Source organism: Rutidosis leptorrhynchoides, chromosome 9 (genome assembly GCF_046630445.1).
Source record: "Rutidosis leptorrhynchoides isolate AG116_Rl617_1_P2 chromosome 9, CSIRO_AGI_Rlap_v1, whole genome shotgun sequence".
NCBI lineage: Eukaryota > Viridiplantae > Streptophyta > Magnoliopsida > Asterales > Asteraceae > Rutidosis > Rutidosis leptorrhynchoides.
In genome coordinates this window covers 71,688,181-71,709,346 of record NC_092341.1, presented here as the reverse complement: position 1 = coordinate 71,709,346, position 21,166 = coordinate 71,688,181, and the positions used below count along the sequence as shown (strand labels likewise).

The following is a 21,166-nucleotide window of genomic DNA, read 5'->3' as shown; positions in this document are numbered from 1 at the left end:
AATTACAATCAGCAAAGACCAAATTTTCAAAACAAACCACCACAACAAACCGATGATAAAAAGCCAAATTTAGAAGATATGATGACGAAGCTAGTTGAAACTCAAACGCAGTTTTTCACATCTCAAAAACAAACCAATGAACAAAATGCTCAAGCATTTAGAAATCAACAAGCTTCTATTCAAAATCTGGAACAAGAAGTAAGTAACCTAGCAAGATTAATAGGTGAAAGAAAACCGGGAAGTCTACCTAGTAATACAAATGCTAATCCCCGAAATGAAACAGCTAAAGCCATTACCACAAGAAGTGGTACAACACTTAAACCACCTGAAATACCTGTAACTTCTGATGAAGCTATTCCTACTCCACAAGAACCACAACCTGATCAAGATAAGGAAAAAGAACCGGTAGTTGAAAAGGTTAATGAAGATAACACAGTTAAGGATAAACCTTATGTTAAACTATACCAACCACCACTTCCTTACCCGAGTAAAATGAAGAAAGAGAAACTTGAAGTCGAGCAATCTAAATTCTTGGATATGTTTAAACAGATAAATGTAAATCTTCCTTTCATTGATGTGATTTCAGGAATGCCTAGATATGCTAAATTCTTGAAAGATCTAATTTCAAATAGAAAGAAAATGGAAGAACTCTCGGCTGTTACTATGAATGTTAATTGTTCAGCAGTGCTGTTGAATAAGATACCAGAAAAACTATCTGATCCAGGAAGTTTCACAATTCCATGTTTTCTGGGTAGTCTTAGTTCAATAGAAGCATTGGCAAACTTAGGTGCTAGTATAAATCTAATGCCGTATTCACTATACACTAAACTAGACCTCGGAGAATTGAAACAAACCAGAATAAGCATACAACTAGCCGATAGATCAATAAAATATCCTAGAGGGATAATGGAGAACATGCTAGTTAAAGTTGGTACTTTAGTATTTCCAGTAGATTTTGTTGTTTTGGACATGGAAGAAGATTCTCAAGTTCCTCTCATATTAGGAAGACCATTCTTAAACACGGCTAAAGCAATGATAGACGTGTTCGGTAAGAAACTGACCCTAAGTATAGATGACGAGAGTGTTACCTTTTCAGTTGATAGAGCAATGCAACAACCGCAATCTGCAGATGATACATGTTATTATATTCAAACTATAGATGCACATGCAGAATTATTAGAAGAATTTCCAGAATTACAAGGAACAGGAGAATGTTCTTTAGGAGAAGGAACAGAACAAATTGATGAAGCTGAAATGTTAGATACACTAATAGCTAATGGATATGAACCAACAACAGAAGAAATCCAAATGCTAAAAGAAGAAGACAAATATCGATACAAATCATCGATAGAAGAACCTCCGAAATTAGAGTTAAAGCCACTTCCAAACCATTTGGAATACGCTTATTTACATGGTGAATCTGAATTACCTGTAATAATATCGTCTTCTCTTACTGAAAATGAGAAATTACAACTCATTTCTGTGTTGAAAGCTCATAAACTAGCCATTGCATGGAAGATTCATGATATTAAAGGAATAAGTCCTTCGTATTGCACACATAAAATCCTTATGGAAGAAGGTCATAAAACGTATGTGCAACGCCAACGAAGACTAAATCCTAATATACAAGATGTTGTTAAGAAGGAAATTATTAAACTGTTAGATGCAGGTTTAATTTATCCAATTTCTGATAGTCCATGGGTAAGCCCAGTTCAATGCGTACCTAAGAAGGGTGGCATGACTGTCATTACAAATGAGAAAAATGAGCTTATTCCTATTAGGACTGTAACAGGATGGCGTGTGTGTATTGATTATAGAAAATTAAATGACGCCACCAGAAAAGATCACTTTCCCTTACCTTTCATTGATCAAATGTTGGAAAGATTAGCCGGAAATAGTTACTATTGTTTTCTAGATGGATTTTCCGGATATTTTCAAATTCCAATAGCACCCGAAGATCAAGAGAAAACCACGTTCACATGCCCTTATGGTACTTTTGCTTACAAACGCATGCCATTTGGACTTTGCAACGCCCCTGCAACCTTTCAAAGGTGTATGATGGCGATTTTTCACGACATGATAGAAGAATGCATGGAAGTTTTCATGGATGACTTTTCAGTCTTCGGTGATACATTTGAATCATGTCTAGTTAATCTGGAACGAATGCTAATTAGATGCGAACAATCAAATCTAGTTCTTAATTGGGAGAAATGCCATTTCATGGTTAAAGAAGGCATCGTTCTTGGTCATAAAATTTCAAAAGAAGGAATTGAAGTGGATAGAGCTAAAGTAGATGTAATTTCTAAACTTCCACATCCCACCAATGTTAGAGGAGTTAGGAGTTTTCTAGGGCATACCGGTTTTTACCGACGTTTCATAAAAGATTTTTCTAAAATTGCCACTCCTATGAATAAACTCCTAGAAAAGGATGCGCCATTCATCTTTTCAGATGAGTGTATCAAATCTTTTAATATTCTTAAAGAGAAACTCACTAATGCGCCAATCATGATAACACCAAATTGGAATCTACCATTTGAACTAATGTGCGATGCAAGTGATTTTGCAATGGGAGCCGTTTTAGGACAAAGGATTGAAAAACGATTTCAACCTATATATTATGCTAGTAAGACATTACAAGGAGCACAAACGAACTATACAACTACTGAAAAAGAACTCCTTGCTATTGTCTTTGCTTTTGACAAATTTCGATCATATCTCGTTCTAGCAAAAACGGTGGTCTATACCGACCATTCTGCTCTTAGATACCTATTTTCAAAACAAGATGCTAAACCAAGATTAATCCGTTGGATCTTACTCTTACAAGAGTTTGATATTGAAATCCGAGATAAAAGAGGAGCAGAAAATCTCGCCGCTGATCATCTTTCTCGTCTTGAAAATCCCGAATTAGAAGTTCTAAATGAATCAGCCATACAAGACAACTTTCCTGATGAATATCTATTGAAGATAGATTATAAAAAAATTCCATGGTTTGCAGACTATGCAAACTACTTAGTTTGTGGATTCCTTGAAAAAGGATTATCATACCAAAGACGAAAGAAATTCTTCAGTGATATAAAACACTATTTCTGGGAAGATCCACATCTGTTTAAAAGTTGTCCCGATGGAATAATACGCCGATGTGTATTTGGAGATGAAGCTAGTAAAATATTAAACCATTATCACACAGGACCAACAGGAGGGCATTATGGACCTCAACTAATAGCTAGAAAAGTTTATGAAGCTGGATTCTATTGGCCTACAATTTACAAAGACGCACACCTTCTTTGCAAATCCTGTGATGCTTGTCAAAGGGCCGGAAAAATAAGTCAACGTGATGAAATGCCACAAAATGTCATCCAAGTATGTGAAGTATTTGACATTTGGGGTATTGAATTTATGGGTCCATTTCCAAAATCTCATAATAATCTATATATACTCGTAGCCATTGATTATGTATCTAAATGGGCGGAAGCACAAGCTCTCCCAACTAACGATGCACGAGTTGTAGTCAACTTTTTAAAACGTCTTTTTGCAAGGTTTGGAACACCGAAAGCTTTAATAAGTGATCGGGGTACTCATTTCTGTAATAATCAACTTGAGAAAGTTCTTAAAAGATATGGAGTAACTCATAAAATCTCCACCGTATATCATCCACAAACAAGTGGACAAGTTGAAAATACCAACCGAGCCTTAAAACGTATTCTAGAGAAAACCGTAGGATCAAATCCGAAGGAATGGTCCATTAAATTGGAGGATGCACTCTGGGCTTTTAGAACAGCCTACAAAACTCCAATTGGAACCACACCTTTTAGACTTGTTTATGGAAAAGCATGTCATCTTCCAGTAGAAATTGAACACAAAGCATTTTGGGCTTTGAAAACATGTAATCTTGATTTACATGAAGCTGGACGTCTACGATTAAGTCAACTAAACGAATTAGAAGAATTAAGACATGAAGCATACGAAAATTCGTTAATCTATAAGGAAAGAACGAAGAAATGGCATGATAAAAGAATCAGAAGTTCAAAAGAATTTAAAGAAGGAGACAAAGTTCTTCTTTTCAATTCACGATTCAAGCTATTTCCTGGAAAATTGAAATCAAGATGGTGTGGACCATTCATAGTCAAAAGAGTTTTCCCATACGGAACGATAGAATTAATAAATTCAAATGGGATTGAATTTAAAGTTAATGGTCACAGAGTTAAACACTACATACATGGTCCGATGGAAGTTGACAACGAAGTTAATCACAATTTCGACACCACAGCTAACTAAGTGTGGGGAGAATCAAGTCTTTAAAGGATAATATGTATTTCTGTTAGAGTTAGATTGTCTGTTTTCGTGTAGTTTTCGAAAATGGAACCCGAATGGTCTTTCCCTAGCAGACCCTAAAGAACTAGTCTTCTCCCCCCATTCTGAATTTTTATTTTTTTTTTAGGAAATGAAGACTGCATGTGAACTAAACCATGGTCTAATGCTACACGCTTTGATCACTAAACGTAATAATGACATACTACCGAGTGAATTAGTATCAGTAATCAGAGAAAGAATGGACGGAGTTAGAAAAGAATCCAGATGCGAAGATAATAAGTTACAATTTGGTAAAGGAAAATCAAAATCCGCAGCAAAAAGAAGAGCACGACACCTAGAAAGATGTCACAAATGCGGAAAATGGTCACATGGAGGTAAATGTTCAAATAATCAAACCTATTCAAATACCGAATTTGTTACTTTATGCAAAGACGGACCGTTCATATGTTTAGAAGAAAAGACACTGAATGCTCGAGGTTACGCCTATGTAGCCATGGAAAACCAATTAAACCGACTATCTTATGAATGGGATAGATCATATAACTAAGAAATCTATTTCACAGGTATGTCTGTACAGTTTTTATTTTTATTTTTATTTTTAACCTTTTGATAATAAACGCTAATTTGTTTGCTAAAAAGTATTAAATTGGTATTGAATAAAATTAGGTTTGGCGACCGAAATTATTGATATCATTCAAAAATTTATTACATCACTGCGAAATTTAACGTTTATTCTTAAGGTATAAATATCTTTAAACAATCAACCCAAAATATTTCAAAAATTCGTCATGAGTTAAATTAGGTCTTGGAACCGAAATTACTTTACCGAAAAGAGGGGCGCATATTTTTGATAATATTTGATTGATTAAAGTGGGATAAAAAGCCAAAAAGATTTTTAATTTTATTTTTACCATGTTTTTAAAATTAATATATAAATCTTAAATTAATATTGTAAACTTTGTAAAAACAATATATTTAAAATTGTAAATATTTGAAAAATTAATATAAGTTTGGTGTGAATTTATAATATGAATTTTTAAATTAAGTTTGGTGTGAATTTTTAATTTTTAAAATATGAATTTTTTAATTTTATGCATTTCAAATTTTAAGTTTGGTGTGAATTTTTAATATTAATTTTGAATTTTATATTTAAATTGTGTGAATTTAAAAACAAAAATTTACTTTATCTCATTAAGTTAAAAATATGATTTTTAAAATTCGTCGTAAGTTGAAGACTAGGTCATTGAACCGAAATTGCTTTACCCGAGGGAGGGACGAGAACTTTTATTATCATTATTTTTAATCTTATTGAATTAAAGTATGCCAAAAAAATTAAAAAATCCAAAAATCTAAGCTTTTAAAACAATTGCTTGAAAATGACAAATTTTAAAATTTTGTCGAGGGACGGACTAGGGCATCGTTCCGAAACGCCCTCATTCTTAAAAGAAACAAATTTTTAAAATTAATTAATATTTGTTTTATAAGTTAAAGGTTTTATATAAAAAAATAGTATGTATATATTTGTTTGTAGTTTATCTTACAAAATAGGGTAAAACAACGCGTTTTCAAAGACTAGCATTAAGTTCAGCAAAAGCAAGTAATTTTGACGACAAGATGCAAAATATGTGTGAAATAACAAACAAGACGGAATAAACAAATGACGTGCACCATTTATCATTCAACAAACAAACAACAATATGTTTGAAACTTTGGTAAAATTTAATCACTTTTCTACGCTTATCACCCTCAATAATTTAAATTGTTACTGATTTCTTGCAAATGAGGGCATTGCAAGATCTTAAGTGTGGGAAGGGGTTAAAATTCTTTCGGATTTTAAAATTTTTATCTTAAACACTGGGTTATCATTAAAAATACTAGTAACGCAGTAGTTGTATTAGAATCTAGTGCTCTCCGATAACAAGGAACAGCCCTAGTCTTATATACTGACTACCCAATTCTAGTAAAAATTTTCAATTAAATGAACTCAAAATCATGTTTATACATATTTATGAACGATAAAACTAGGTTTTAACACCGAAATTATTGTAACCTCGGAAAGGACATAAATTGAGAAACAAACCAAAATGTTAAAAATTCATTTAAGAACGGAATAGAGGAGAACAAAAAGGCAAATAAAAGAAAATAAAAGCCAAGTGTGGAAAAACTTACCAAGTTATCTTAAACATATGTCACATATATCTGTAACAAATAACTGAAAATACTTTTGCTTTGGACTAAACTAAACCATTTTACCCGATGAAAGAAAAGAAGAGATGGATCTACACGATGAATCAATTCCATCATTAAAAGGAAGTAAAGTCTTCCGAAAAAGAAACGCGCTTCTTGATTTAGGTCATGAAGTTGTCGTCCAGACCAGCTGTAGGTTGACGAAAAATCTAGAAAAGTCATCACTAAAATCAGCAGGAAATCCACGGACCTCAGCATTAAACAGGGTCGCCAAGTGGTCAGATTTATCCTAACCATGAGAATGATTTATCTCGTAAAATGGGGGGGCACCATGCAAATTAGCTGGATAAGATTAATGAATCAGATCCCCAGAAAGGATAATCTCCTTAAAGATTAAAAATCAGCTTTTAAGACTGATATTATTCAATCCTAGAGATTGACCTTAAAGATTGAGAATTCAAACTCATGGAATTCAATGATATCTAAACTCGAGCTTGAACGAGAAAATATTTTGATCAAAATTACAAACCGATTTGTTTTCTGAAAATCCATTTTCAATGCGTTCATTACCATTGAACGTAAAATCCTAGGAATTCACCTGGAATTCATTAGGTCACCTGAACAAAATCGGGTGTCAACCGTAAGAACGGTGGTTGCATAGCATGGTCGGAGACAGGACCTTGTGCCAGACCGAAAAATTATAGGATGATCTTTACTATTGCTCCTACCAAGGATAGTACTAGCATCCGACACGTTAATAAGACCATAATCATCTGCATGTCACGGGACATTGCCTTAACAGTTTCTTATTCATCGCTTTCCTTTACAACCGGACGGTAGTTTACCGAAAGGTAATATACGGAACAAGTAAACTGGATGTGTGCTTTCCGATACCGGGATAGCAGTGGATTACACGAGCCTAAAAGTTTTAGCCAAAATATTGATCCACAAATATATTTTGCAACACCAATGATGGATCAAATCAGAAAACTTGTCTAGGGTAAAATCTAGCTTGAATTTTCAAAAGATCAAATGTTTTCATAAAGATCCAATTTCCTAAAGGATCTACATTTTTATAGTCATGTGGGACTGTAAACCGCCTTTCAAATGTGCACTTTGCTTTGGAAACCGAAAGTAAATCGGCTATTTGATTGAAAGTGTCGTAGACCTAAACCCAAGGCAACTGTGAATGACACACCCACCTTTAACCACATCGTTACTATCATTGTTCATACCGGCGTATTGAAATCACTGATGTACAAAGTGTGAAGAATAAAGAAGTGATTCAAGTGTTTTTCAAGACTATATTGCTTGAGGACAAGCAACGCTTAAGTGTGGGAATATTGATAAGGCTAAAAAGGAACATATATTTCATAGCATTATCCCCTAAGAAAGACAAGATTTTAGTTGCAATTGTTCCATTTTCAAGTAATATTCGTTTATATTAAATAAGTGCGAAGACAAAAGGCGAAAACGACGAATTGAAGACACAAAGGTCCAAAAAGCTCAAAAGTACAAGATACAATTAAAAAGGTTCAAATTATTGATGAAGAACGTCTAAAAATGACAAGAGTACAAGTTACAAAACGCAAAGTACACAATATAAAATTGTACGAAAGGACGTTCGAAAATCCGGAACCGGGACATGAGTCAACTCTCAACGCTCGACGCAACGGTGTAAAAATTACAAGTCAACTATGCACAAGAATATAATATAATATTTAAATAATTCATAATAAGAATAATATTAAATAATAAAAAGTTATTAATTGAGCATAGTTCAGGGGTCATAAGTGAAAATTTTAATTTATCATTTGCCTATAAAAGGCCATCTAAATCGATGATTTAGAGACACCCTTTTCGATCCCTTTTTCTATCCTAAAAATCTATTATCAATATCAATATCTAAAAATCTCTATCATAATGTTAATGTAATAAGATATAACAATAATCTTAATTTTAATTTTAAATTATAATAATAATAAGATTTATGATAGAGATCGTTTGAGTGTATAAGTCGAAATTCTGTCTGTGTAACGCTACGCTATTTTTAATCATTGTAAGTTATGTTCAACCTTTTTACATTAATGTCTCGTAGCTAAGTTATTATTATGCTTATTTAAAACGAAGTAATCATGATGTTGGGCTAATTACTAAAATTGGGTAATTGGGCTTTGTACCATAATTGGGGTTTGGACAAAAGAACGACACTTGTGGAAATTAGACTATGGGCTATTAATGGGCTTTATATTTGTTTAACTAAATGATAGTTTGTTAATGTTAATATAAAGATTTACAATTGGGCGTCCCTATAAATTACCATATACACTCAATCGGACACGATGGGCGGGGTATTTATATGTACGAATAATCGTTCATTTAACCGGACACGGGAATGGATTAATAGCCACTAGAATAATTAAAACAGGGGTGAAATTATGTACAAGGACACTTGGTATAATTGATAACAAAATATTAAAACCTTGGGTTACACTCAGTCGATATCCTGGTATAATTATTAAACAAAGTATTAAAATCTTGTTACAGTTTAAGTCCCCAATTAGTTGGAATATTTAAGTTCGGGTATAAGGATAATTTGACGAGGATACTCGCACTTTATATTTATGACTGATGGACTGTTATGGACAAAAACCAAACGGACATATTAAATAATTCAGGACAAAGGACAATTAACCCATGGGCATAAAATTAAAATCAACACGTCAAACATCATGATTACGGAAGTTTAAATAAGCATAATTCTTTTATTTCATATTTAATTTCCTTTATTTTATATTTAATTGCACTTCTAATTATCGTATTTTTATTGTTATTGTATTTAATTGCACTTTTAATTTTCGCACTTTAATTTCTGTCATTTTAATTATCGTCATTTAATTTACTCTTTAAATTAAGTTTTAGTTATTTTTATATTTTGCATTAGGTTTTAATTGTGTTTTAAGTTTTAAAAATCGACAAACCGGTCATTAAGCGGTAAAAACCCCCCTTTTTATAATAATAATACTACTACTTTATAGATATATATTTTTCTATTTTTCTATTTTGTGTGCGTTAAACTTCTCGAGCTTTCCCTGTGGAACGAACCGGACTTACTAAAAACTATACTATAATACGATTAGGTACACTGCCTATAAGTGTTGTAGCAAGGTTTAAGTATATCCACTCGATAAATAAATAATTAACTTGTGTAAAATTGTAGCATATTTAATAGTATTTCGCACTAAAAATAATACTATTTTGTATACACCCCCTACGACATCACGTACGAACTCATAATCAATGTAGTATTCGATACTAATGTTTTTGATACAAATGTGATCAGTAATAAAATAATTTTTATTGTAATTGAATTATACATTTGATAACTACCAATATTAACGTTATCGACTACTAATTTATAAAAATGTCATGCAATACACGGGCTCATAAAACTAGTAATATTAATATATAAGGTAGTTTACCTCCTAATATGTTATTTTCTACATTCCATTATAAGTATATATCATGTTTTGAAAATCTTAATATTTCAGCTTTGATTTTATTTTTATTTGTTTGAATAATGATATAACATAGATATATACTATTTTATGAATATTATACTAGTAAAACACATTTCAATCCCAACATCATTCATACAAATTTTCGTTAAATATTATATAGCATAATTAACATATTTAAAGTTAAAGTTAAAAAAACTTGTAAATATCATGACACTTATATTATAAAACTGAGTATCAATTTATAAAATTAGACAAATAATCTATTACAATTTAAAAGAAATACTTTACTAAACAATTAAATTGGGACCGAGATAGCATGTACACTCAAATCCAAAATTTATATGTATAACTAATTGTTGATTTCAGATAAGAAACGCTTTTTATAAAATAAAACCTATACATATTTTTGTTACATGACTCCAAAATTGTGCCACATGAAAATTGAATCTAAGTTTTCATTACAGCACTACTACAAAAACAGAGATTCCAAACCGGTTTTTAAGGCTTTGCAAACCGGTTTTAAAACCGGTTTGCAAAGGGAGGGGTTTGGAAGCCTCAGACCGGTTTTAAAACCGGTTTGAAAAGCTGGGAATCCAAATCGGTTTTTATAATAAAAGGGGTTTGGAAAGTCCACATTGCAAACCTGTTTTTATTTAAAACCGGTTTGGGTTCTGAATTAAAAAAAAAAATGATTTACAGCTAATCTGCATTTTTATCTTTGCTAATTAATCTTCATCGTTCGCTAATCTGCATCTTCATCTTCGCTAATCTTCGTCCTTTCCGGTAATCGATCTTCATCCTTCGAATACAAACAACGCCATATACTCAAATCAAAATACACAAAGTGAACATGGTTACAAATAAACAAAATAAAGCAAATAAGCAAAACAAATATATGAATCGAACCTGTTCACAATTGTTAGAAATTTCATCTTCAACTTGTTCATCTTCAACTTGTTTATAGTTATTTATCTTGTGGAACATAAAAAAAATTAGATCGAAGGATGACGATTAAAAACTTACGATGTACACGATGAAGATCGATGAAACTTGAAAGAGATGAGGAAGTTTTACCTTATCGTATAGAAACAGAGATAGTTCGATCGATCTTGTGATGGTGATGAACGTATAGATCGATAGAGAGATATATGTATGTTTGTGGGTAAAAATGAAGTGAGTTTGATAAAATAGTAAAAATGAAGTGAGTTTGGTAAAAATGAAGTGAGTTTGCAGATCTAGATTTTGAATTATTCAAAATTTTGACATTCCCGCCACCAATTTCGGAAATGCATAAGTATATGAGCACTTTGCAAACCGGTTTTAGAAAAAAACAGGTTTGCAAAGTCTACTTTCCAAACCTGTTTTCTTAAAAAACCGATTTGCAAAGTCGAAACCTGTTTTTTTTTTAAAAAACAGGTTTGCAAAGTCTACTTTCCAAACCTGTTTTTTGTAAAAACCGGTTCCCCATTTCCGAATTTTTTAAAACCGGTCTCGTTTCACTTTGCAAACCTATTTTTAGGGGTTAAGGTAAAAACCGGTTTGCATTGGGGGTTTGCATTCTCATTTGTGTAGTAGTGCAGGTTCACAACTCTCAACCACAAACTATTGGAAAATTTGATTGAAAAAGTGTGTTTCACCAATGTTTGAACACAATATAATATATAATGAAGTGATATATACGAACGAATATTTATTGGGTTTTATTGTCCATAGTGAGGGCTTTAAAACGAGCTAAAGCATGTCCATAACGGTTTAATGGTGAATGAGATATCGCGTCTCAAAGTTGCTAGTATAATGCAAACTGGAAGGATTTTGAAGGAAGTGGAACTTGTCCCACATAGGAGTGGGAAGAAACTTGTGAGTGGTATATAAAGCATGTTGGTCTAAGCTATGTCAAAAACATGGATCTGGGCTTGGGATTCAACGCCTGCCTGTGCGCCCTACTGACACGAATGCAGTTCTGAAATTTCGGGCCCGTGCGAGGCCTGTTTTTGCCATCTAGTTTTTTAGGCCAGCTTGCTCTCCACAATTTTTCCAGATAAGGTTGTTTTGATAAACCTTATCAGTTACGGAGTTGAATTCAATCCGAGTTTCTTGTGAGATTATGATAAGATCAAAATCCTTCTAGATCCTTCTACCTGCTGTTTTCTGTTATAAATACAGCCATTCGTGGGTTGCAAAAGATACACAACAAAACGAAAACACACACACCAAAAATTGAAGCACCCGTTCACGGATTTCATCTCAGTCACTACGCTCCACAACTCCGATAACTTTTCAGGCAAGTGTCTAGTACGGCAGTACGCTGCTCTGAACCGGTGTACCCTATGAACAAACACCGAATCTGTTTAAGAGAAATGTGTCAAACATAAGCGCGGTTCACGCTTCAACTTGGTTTGATCGACTTATTTTTCCAGTTTATGATTACGTACTTGTATTACGTGTTCCTTGTATCAGTATTATGTGTATGTACTTTGCATGCTTTTAGTTTCGTATACATATAGTTGTTACACAAATTACTTCTTTGGGGTTATTATGTAATTTCCATCTCGTTAATTAAGTCGGTTCAAGTTCACACACTAACTTAACTCTGACTCGTTGATAAACGGGTTAATGAGTTGGCATAATGGTTTCGGGTCATATGAGTTAAATGAGTTAAATAAGTCATATGAGATGGGAAAATGACAAACAACAAATTTTTTTTTTTAACGGCGATTTTTTAGCGTCAGTAGATCATTTCTTTTAACGACTCTCATCATTTGCACGTAGCACACACGTTCGGGCGGAAACCCGAACCCGATCGACGGTACCCAGGAACACATCCATTCGGGCAGTGTTCCTGAGTAGAGGTCCGTGAACGAATCCGATAAAACCTCCCTATAGGGTCAATGTATACCACCTTTATTGGTGTTCAATTGTTTTAAAGAAAATCATATCATCCCTAAGGATCGAACCCATGATCTCTCCCTATCTCATGACACAAAACAATGGGGAGAACCGTTAGGCTATGCCAGCAAGTTCGACAAACAATAATTTTAGTTATTAAACTAAGAGTTGTATAGAAATAGATTATTAAGTAAAAAGTGAATAGAGGATTAGTATCAATTAGGTTTAATGTAGTATTAATGTACTGTAATTATTATTTTTTTTACCTACATTATTAAATTAAAGTAATTATAATTAGTACTACAAAAATAATTAAACTGTAATAACTAGTCAACGAACCACAATAATGTCTAGGAAACAAAGTGAAAAAATAGTAACCTATTCTTAACTAGCTTTATCGCCCTCTCTTACTCCTTTCATCCTTCTAGTAATACTTTCTATTCTTGGAAACAATTCCTCTTTACTTTCTTCCTGTTTCCTTTCCTTACTCTCTCTTTAATAATTCTTTCATTTCACACACAAAAACACACACACACATATCATCTTCATCTTCATCTTCTATATTATAATTATCTTCTTCCCTTAATTTATTAATTCTTCTTAAAATCATCAAAACAAAAACATGGCAAGAGGAAAGATTCAGATCAAGAAGATAGAAAACTCAACAAACAGACAAGTGACGTATTCAAAAAGAAGAAATGGTTTGTTTAAAAAAGCAAGTGAACTTACTGTCTTGTGTGATGCTAAAGTCTCGATTATTATGGTCTCTTGTACTGATAAGCTTCATGAGTACATAAGTCCTTCAATTACGTAAGTTTTATTTTTATTTTAATTTATTAGTACTATAATTAATTAATTAATAATTAATATTGAATCTCCTTTTTTCAGAAACCCTAATTTTTGGTTTTTGTTTGATTTGTGCTCAGGACGAAGCAGTTTTTCGATCAGTATCAGAAGGCTTCTGGAATTGATCTTTGGCACTCTCACTATGAGGTTAGATTAATTTTTAAAAAATATTATTAAGATTTGTTGTTTATGTGTTAGGGTTATAGTTAAAAAAAAAAAAAAAAATTAGTGTAATTTTTTTTTTGCTTACAAGATAAGTACAATTTTTAGTTTATTTGTTGATAAAGTATTGAATTGTGTAAATAATTAACAAATTAACCGGCCACCAAAATGATTGGTGTATTTATTTATATATCTAGGGTTCCCTGAGCTCACCTTGTAATTTGGGTTTTTTCTTCATAAATGTATATTTAAGAGCTTTTATTGATGTTTTTTCTTTCATCAAACAGCCTTTGATGTTTTGTTCATTGCAATATTTACCAGTAGGTAGATAGATAAAAATAAACATGTTATTATCTTGTTACAAAAAATAAAGATGTTCCATGTTCAATAGGCGTTTAATAGATTAATTAGTTTACATCCTTAAAGTTGCTGTTCAATTTTAAATTAGTTATGAAATAGCTTAGGCTTGTATTCTCGTTTCCTTTGGGCCGATCTTCCTTGCTGATCGGTGCCATGTTCTGTATCTCTTGTTTATGGTATATAATCAATTTGTTTTTCAAAAAAAAAAAAAATAGCTTAGGCTTGAAATACATATATTTTGTTAAAAAAGTATAAACCTAAAAATAAACAATTTGTAGTATTTTAAACGTTTTTCTTGCATGTACAACACTTCGTACTCTTGATAATTTAAAAAATCAGTCAAAATGCACTATAATTTCTTGAATGTATAATACTTATTACTCTTGATAATTTAACAAATCAGTCAAAATGCAATATAACGGACCTTCAAAGCGGACCTAAAAGATGCACGAGTTGTGTCCCTGTCACAATTTTATGCTTATACAGAAATCCTTTCACAATCCGATGTGGAATGTGTTATTAAAAACCCCTCCACTAAAACCCTTGGCGTCCTTCTCAGACCGAAACGTTATCCAAGATCACTTACGTTCACGTTTGATGTGAGTCACCTAAACTCATCATCCTCTAATATTCATGCCTTCAAATTCTATGATTCATCGTCCTCGAGCCCGAGCTTGAGCTTATTTTTGAAGCGTTTTTTAGTAAACGGGCCTGAGCTCGAGCTTCATATCTCGAGCTCGAACAAGCTCACGAGTCTAAACGAACGTTTCATTTATGTACACTAAATATTATTTTTTACTAATATAATAATAAATGTATACTAATTACTATTATATAAATCATATATAAATCATATACTAGCTAAAATAATAATATAATAAAATATGAATATGATTATAAGTGGATAAAAAATGGATAAACAATAAATATGAAACACAATTAAATTAAATAATATCAATAAAAACAATAAAATGTAATTAACGAGTCGAACTCGAGCTCGTAAAATATTAAACGAGCTGACTCGAGCTTGAGATATTATGCTCGAACCGTGCCGAGCTCTGTAAGATTTAAATGAGCTGAGCTCAAGCTCGGCTCGAGCTTGAGATATAATGCTCAAACCAAGCCGAGTTCGAGCTCGGCTCGTTTGCATTCCTATAGTTAAACATGTGCTTCTTGTTATTTAACTTTATGGTTGATTGGTTAATAGTAGCTTATAATAAAAGATAAGAGATTTGTTTTTGGTAATGAATTAATCACCATATTACCCAATGAATAATGCATGTTAGTCATATTTTTTGAAGTGTCAAAAGGGAGACCTAAATAAGGTAGATGTGATTCATATGTATCAAGTTATGACTTATGACTAATTAGGGAATGTGAATTTGATGCAGAAAATGCAAGAGGAACTCAGGCAGCTGAAAGAAGTGAACAAAAATCTTAGAAGGCAGATTAGGTACTACTTCCTTACCAAAGATAACTTCATTATATATAATTATATAATATAATATATATGATATATGATATGTGATGTGGAATGTCATTTCTTTTTAAGATTCAGTCCTACTTTAGGCTTATAATAATACATACTTGCAGAAGAGTTTTTTGGGAGGATGATAAAACATCATAATTCTTTAAGTCTGTTTTTTGAAAGACAGGGAATTGGTTACAAGTGACAATATCAACTATATCTATTGACATGGTTGATGGTTGATTTGGGTCAGATTTTATTCCTGATGATGTACTTACGGGTAAAAATATTAGCTAAAAGTGACAGTTTAAAAGTCATGTAATAATGTGTTTTCAGGCTAAAAGGTAATTTTTTAATGTAATGATGGGGGTATTTAAATTCAAATATACATTATGGTTTAAGGAAATTTGAAGTCACATAAAAATGACGGTAGACATGACATGTATTGAATTGTAGATGAAAACTATCTATTGTCCAACCTCTATACTTTACTACTTTTAGGCAAAACTAGGTAGGAGTAAATATCTATCTGTTTCTTAAGATGGAACCTTAGGTTATTTTAAAAAACTGAAAAACATTTGCACAGACCCGATAGTTTACTGTCAATGTGTAGGAGGATGTCAATTTTATGCATACACTAGTATGTATACATTTTGCAAAGTTTTTGTATCTGTTTTTTTTTTTTTTTTTTTTTTTTTTTTTTTTTTTTTTTATTCTAAGAATTATAAAATAAATAAATACAATTATAATTAATTATGCTCTTTTGGTGTTGGTGGGATTGGATAAAAGGCAAAGGTTGGGTGATTGTTTGGAAAATTCCGGCTTCGAAGAACTGCTTGACCTTGAAAAGGAGTCGCAGGATGCTGTGAACATCATTCGTGAACGCAAGGTCTAATATTGTTTTTCTTTTCTTCTCTATCTTTTTATGTTAATTAGCAATAGATAATATTGTAAAACATATAAGGCTCTTTCTGAGTAATTTACTTATGTATACACGGTCTAACTCGATTATCACGTGATCATTTCTGACTCTATTCCTGCCCACCCCCAAGATATGTTGGTTTGAACCTAATACATCCAATGTGATAAACGGTGGTCGTCTATGCCAACTAGTCGATTGACTAGTCCGGTTCGTTTCGCCCAAAAACATTTAATAAGTCGGTCAATACTAAAAATTCAGGTCAAAGTCTATGCCAGAAAAAGTTGGGTATAATTTTAAATATTTTAGATACTCGGATTTTTTTTACACTATACATATATGTCTGGAATATAAAAGTCAATGTTAGTCAACGTCCGACTAGTCCCCGACTTGGCTAGTCGTTCCATAGTCTCGATCGACTCATTCGTTTCTGTCTAGTGACATTTCCATCCTGGAGACATCTTTGAGAGTATCAAAACTCAACTAGTGAGCTTGGGATAGTTTTATAGATAATATTGTCAACTCATTTGATCAAGATTCATATTACTTTATCTGTGTGTCTATTAACTTGCATGTACATGTACTTTGAATTGTTTAAGCTGATGATGTAAGATTTTTTTGGCAACAAATATGCAGCTCAAAGTGATTGGTAATAAGCTAGAGACTTCCAAGAAGAAGGTAATTTACTAATTTTGATATACATGCATATATCAAGTTTATACACTTGCATATAGTTATGTTCTTTTAAAATATTCCTTCCCTAATCATACTTTTTCCTTCTAGGTGAGGAGTGCTCAAGAACTATACAAAAAGTTGATGCATGAATTTGTAAGCCCTCATTACTTCAAGCTCTTCTAACCTTAAAATAATGTTACAATTAAATTAATGTAGTACTATTTAATAACTTTTCTTTAGCATTGTTACGAATGATTTGACGATTGAAATTAATATGTATATATTCATATCCAGGATATAAGAGGGGAGGATCCGCAATACGGAATGATAGAAGATGGAGGAGAGTATGATCAATGTGTGTATGGGTACCCTCCACCACATATGGATGCTGCTGCACGACGCATCCTCACTCTACGGTTGCAGCCTAACCACCCTGATCATAGTCTTCACGCTGCGTCTGCATCAGATCTAACCACCTTTGCCTTGCTTGGCTAGTATTATATTTTATATGTATTATGATTGTATCTCGCCTTTCGAGAGGCGTTGTTGGATGACATCAGTTAGTCTTTTGTGTGTTTATTTATCTCTGAACCATGTTGTGACTGTTAATCTCTCTAGTTAATTATCACTTAAATTAATTGTTGGTGTTTCTGTTTTACTATTGAATGAGTATATTGGTATTACTTAAGTCAACAGCAATTGGTGATGAATCTAATCTAATTGAGTATGAATTGATCGATCAATTATATGTAGATCCTTAAATACGATGATTTTGCTTTTGCATAAATGTCGCTGACTCCGTGTCTTGTAGCGCTTTTGTCTCGTTTGTATCTTTTGTTAGCTTTTTCATCTATTGATGAAAATGATTTATTTCATGTTATCGATATTTTATCAGAAAATAAATAAATAAAATAAAATAAATTAAATTGTGTAATAAAGTCGATTGGATCAAAAGAAGCAGGGAGCTTGTTATTACATGTTCTCGATTCGTGTTTGCTAGTTTTTGAACATTACTATATATGATTTTAAAGATTTTTTATTCGGTTTTGAACGAAATATTTAGTGCTAGATTTCACATTCAATGTGTATTCCATTCCCCTATATTAATTTTGTTGTAGGAAACCCATACCGTATTATATGTTCTTGTCGTATTCCATGTTGAAATGAATATCAAGAAGAATTACACCAACTAGACATGAGGCATCATATTAACCCTTTTAAGGTATTATTCCTTCCTTAGGTCAAAAGTCCTGGAATTTTTATAAAGTAATTAGATATAGTAACATTGGACTTTATGTGTACATAAAATTTGGATATTTGAAATTCATTGGGGCACGTTTAAAAATTGTTATTATGCAAATTAGGGCCGAACTCGATCCAATCATTACTCATTTTCTAATAAGGAATTTAATCAATATCACATTTTTTTCCTTTAAATGTTTTAACGATATGCCCTTAAAACTATGAAATTACAAAAACGTTCTATGATCACTCATCACGCACGATGTCTTCTCGGTGCGTTTGTTCCTTGATCGTTAATTCATTTGAACGGCATCGTTCAAGGTTATGCGCACTCGACCTTCCTGGCATGAGGGCATGTTTGCCTTAAGAGTATCTCTTAAATCCAAATTTGCAATTTCGAAAGTTTATAATTAGTTAAAATAATACTAAATGTTAAAATCAAAATATGATTCATAAGTTGAAATAAACTAAAATAATATAAAATAAGTAATTTATACCTTAAACGTCAAAATGGAGCCATCCAGTGTGTAGGCAAGTCCCAGTATGAGCATCCACTGGTTGTCATTATCTTTGCTATTATCTTTGCGCCGAAAAGGATCTCGTATCTCTTAGTAAGTAAAATCCAAGATATAAGATACCCAAGGATATTTGGCAAAACAATTTAAATCCTCATAACTGTTATCAAGCCGATAATGTGGTTGCTTACCCATAAACGACAGCTCTACGATCATAATAATAGTCATCCTGATGTGATCCTCATCACTAGTATCTAGTGTCGTATCCTCAAAATGGGCTAGGAAATTTCCTACAGTCTAACTTGTCAGCATGATCTGGGAAACACCGTTCCATAATTGGGGGCATCTTCTATCTAACCTCCTCAGGCATGTAACGAGTCATGTCGGTATCTGGACCGAATCCATAAGCCGTAACTAAAGAAAACTCACATCGGCCGAACCTCACGACATACCGACGAGACAACGTAAACCAAAGATCATCATGTTTGGTTGGGATGGAGAAATGACTTGCTTTAATATAATTTAACTATTTCAGCAATTTTGGTACAAATTACATGATCTATTTCAGCAACTTTGTCTAAATAGAAAAATGAAATTTTTTGTTTAGGTCCACTATCCATGCCCAAGTGCCCAATTGCACATGAAGGATAACCTTTTCTCCTAAAAATGTAGGTCCGTATTGCATTTTGCCCCTATATATATATATATATATATATATATATATATATATATATATATATATAAACTAAACAATCAACTTCATAATTTATATCTACAATGTCAAATTTCAAACAAATTAATTTCATACGCAAAACTCGTTATTTGAAGATTAATTGGTCGGAATTTTAAAAGAAATAATCGGCAAATTGGGAATTAATCGAGGATTAATTGATTTGAACTGAACCTTTTGTACTTTTAAATAATAAATTTCAAAATACCTGTAAATATAGAACAAAACAATTCACATAAACATACACTTTAACATAATTGTTTAAAAACATAAACAACCGTTCTTTTGTTCAAAAACTCTAATATTATTGTTTAAATTTATTAAAAATGTTGATCAATTTTGATTTTGACCTACTTTGATTAACAAATCCGATTTTGATCCATAACTGACGTTGACCGCTTAAATAAGCGAATTTTAGAAATCAAAACGAATTATTGTAAAGAAAATAACCGGGAGTACTTTCCCCACTCTTGGAGTGTTTCACCCGAGGTGGGAAAATGAATTTTTTTATATTCTAAGTTAGAGGAAGGATTGTCTCACCTGTCCATACTCTACACATGTAAGATTCGGTATTGTTGTTAGGGAGTAATCATAGCTTTTTATAACATTGATTTCATATATGCCCCATCTTCAAGTCGTCAAGATAAGTCTACTCATGAACTACGGAAATTCCTAATTCCCCATTCAAAGTTTGACCATACTAAAACTAACGACGAAAACTTTTTTTATGTAATTATTATGTACGCATAGTGTATAGGATCCAGTGAGAACTTTTTTAGTGTGAGTACTCTAGGAACTCCAAAAATACTTCAAATTCGAGCAAAAAAGTGGAGGGTGAGCAAAAACAAGGGAATTCGAGCAAAAAACACGCGGGCGAACCAAAAAAGCAGGTGGCCGAGCAAAAATAAGGGAAGTCGAGCAAAAAAAGTGGCGGCCGAACAAAAAAATGGCGGCCGAACAATTTTGTGATGTTCAAATTTCCATTTTTGTTCGGTTCTACAAGCTTTTGGTTCGGTTCTACAAAATTGTAGAACCAAAATTTGTTCGAATTTCTCAAAAATGTTTGACTTTCAACTGTTTTTTTCAAAAATCAACTTTTTTTTATTTAGCCTGATTTAGAGTTTAGGTTTTTCGGGTTTACTCCGTAAACCCTCAACCCTAAACCCTAAATCCTAAACCCTAAACTTTAAATGTTCGTGTAAAAAACTCATTCTAAACCCTAAATCTAAACCCTAAACCCTAAAATATAACCCTAAAACCCTAAAATCTAAAGCCTAACTTAATTTGATGAAAATTGATGTAGAACAAGTGTAGAACAACATGTTCTACATGCTGTTCTACAAA

At 32.4% G+C, this 21,166-nt stretch overlaps 1 protein-coding gene across 1 annotated transcript; it reads left to right on the top strand.

Moving 5' to 3' along the window:
* The first annotated feature begins 13,456 nt into the window (after nt 1–13,456).
* LOC139866404 (floral homeotic protein PMADS 1-like) lies at nt 13,457–17,958 on the top strand. Its single transcript, XM_071854637.1, has 7 exons — nt 13,457–13,715; nt 13,832–13,898; nt 15,665–15,726; nt 16,531–16,630; nt 17,297–17,338; nt 17,444–17,488; nt 17,630–17,958. The coding sequence occupies exons 1-7, from the start codon at nt 13,528–13,530 to the stop codon at nt 17,828–17,830; spliced, it is 705 nt and encodes a 234-aa protein (XP_071710738.1). The 5' UTR covers nt 13,457–13,527; the 3' UTR covers nt 17,831–17,958.
* The last annotated feature ends 3,208 nt before the right edge of the window (nt 17,959–21,166 follow it).

What these genes read in the sequence shown, in the direction of transcription:
- LOC139866404 (XM_071854637.1), top strand. Translation starts at nt 13,528, where the DNA reads ATGGCAAGAGGAAAGATTCAGATCAAGAAGATAGAAAACTCAACAAAC. An exon ending in ACATCATTCGTGAACGCAAG is followed by an intron (nt 16,631 to 17,296) that starts GTCTAATATTGT and finishes ACAAATATGCAG; the next exon opens with CTCAAAGTGATTGGTAATAA. An exon ending in AAAAGTTGATGCATGAATTT is followed by an intron (nt 17,489 to 17,629) that starts GTAAGCCCTCAT and finishes ATTCATATCCAG; the next exon opens with GATATAAGAGGGGAGGATCC.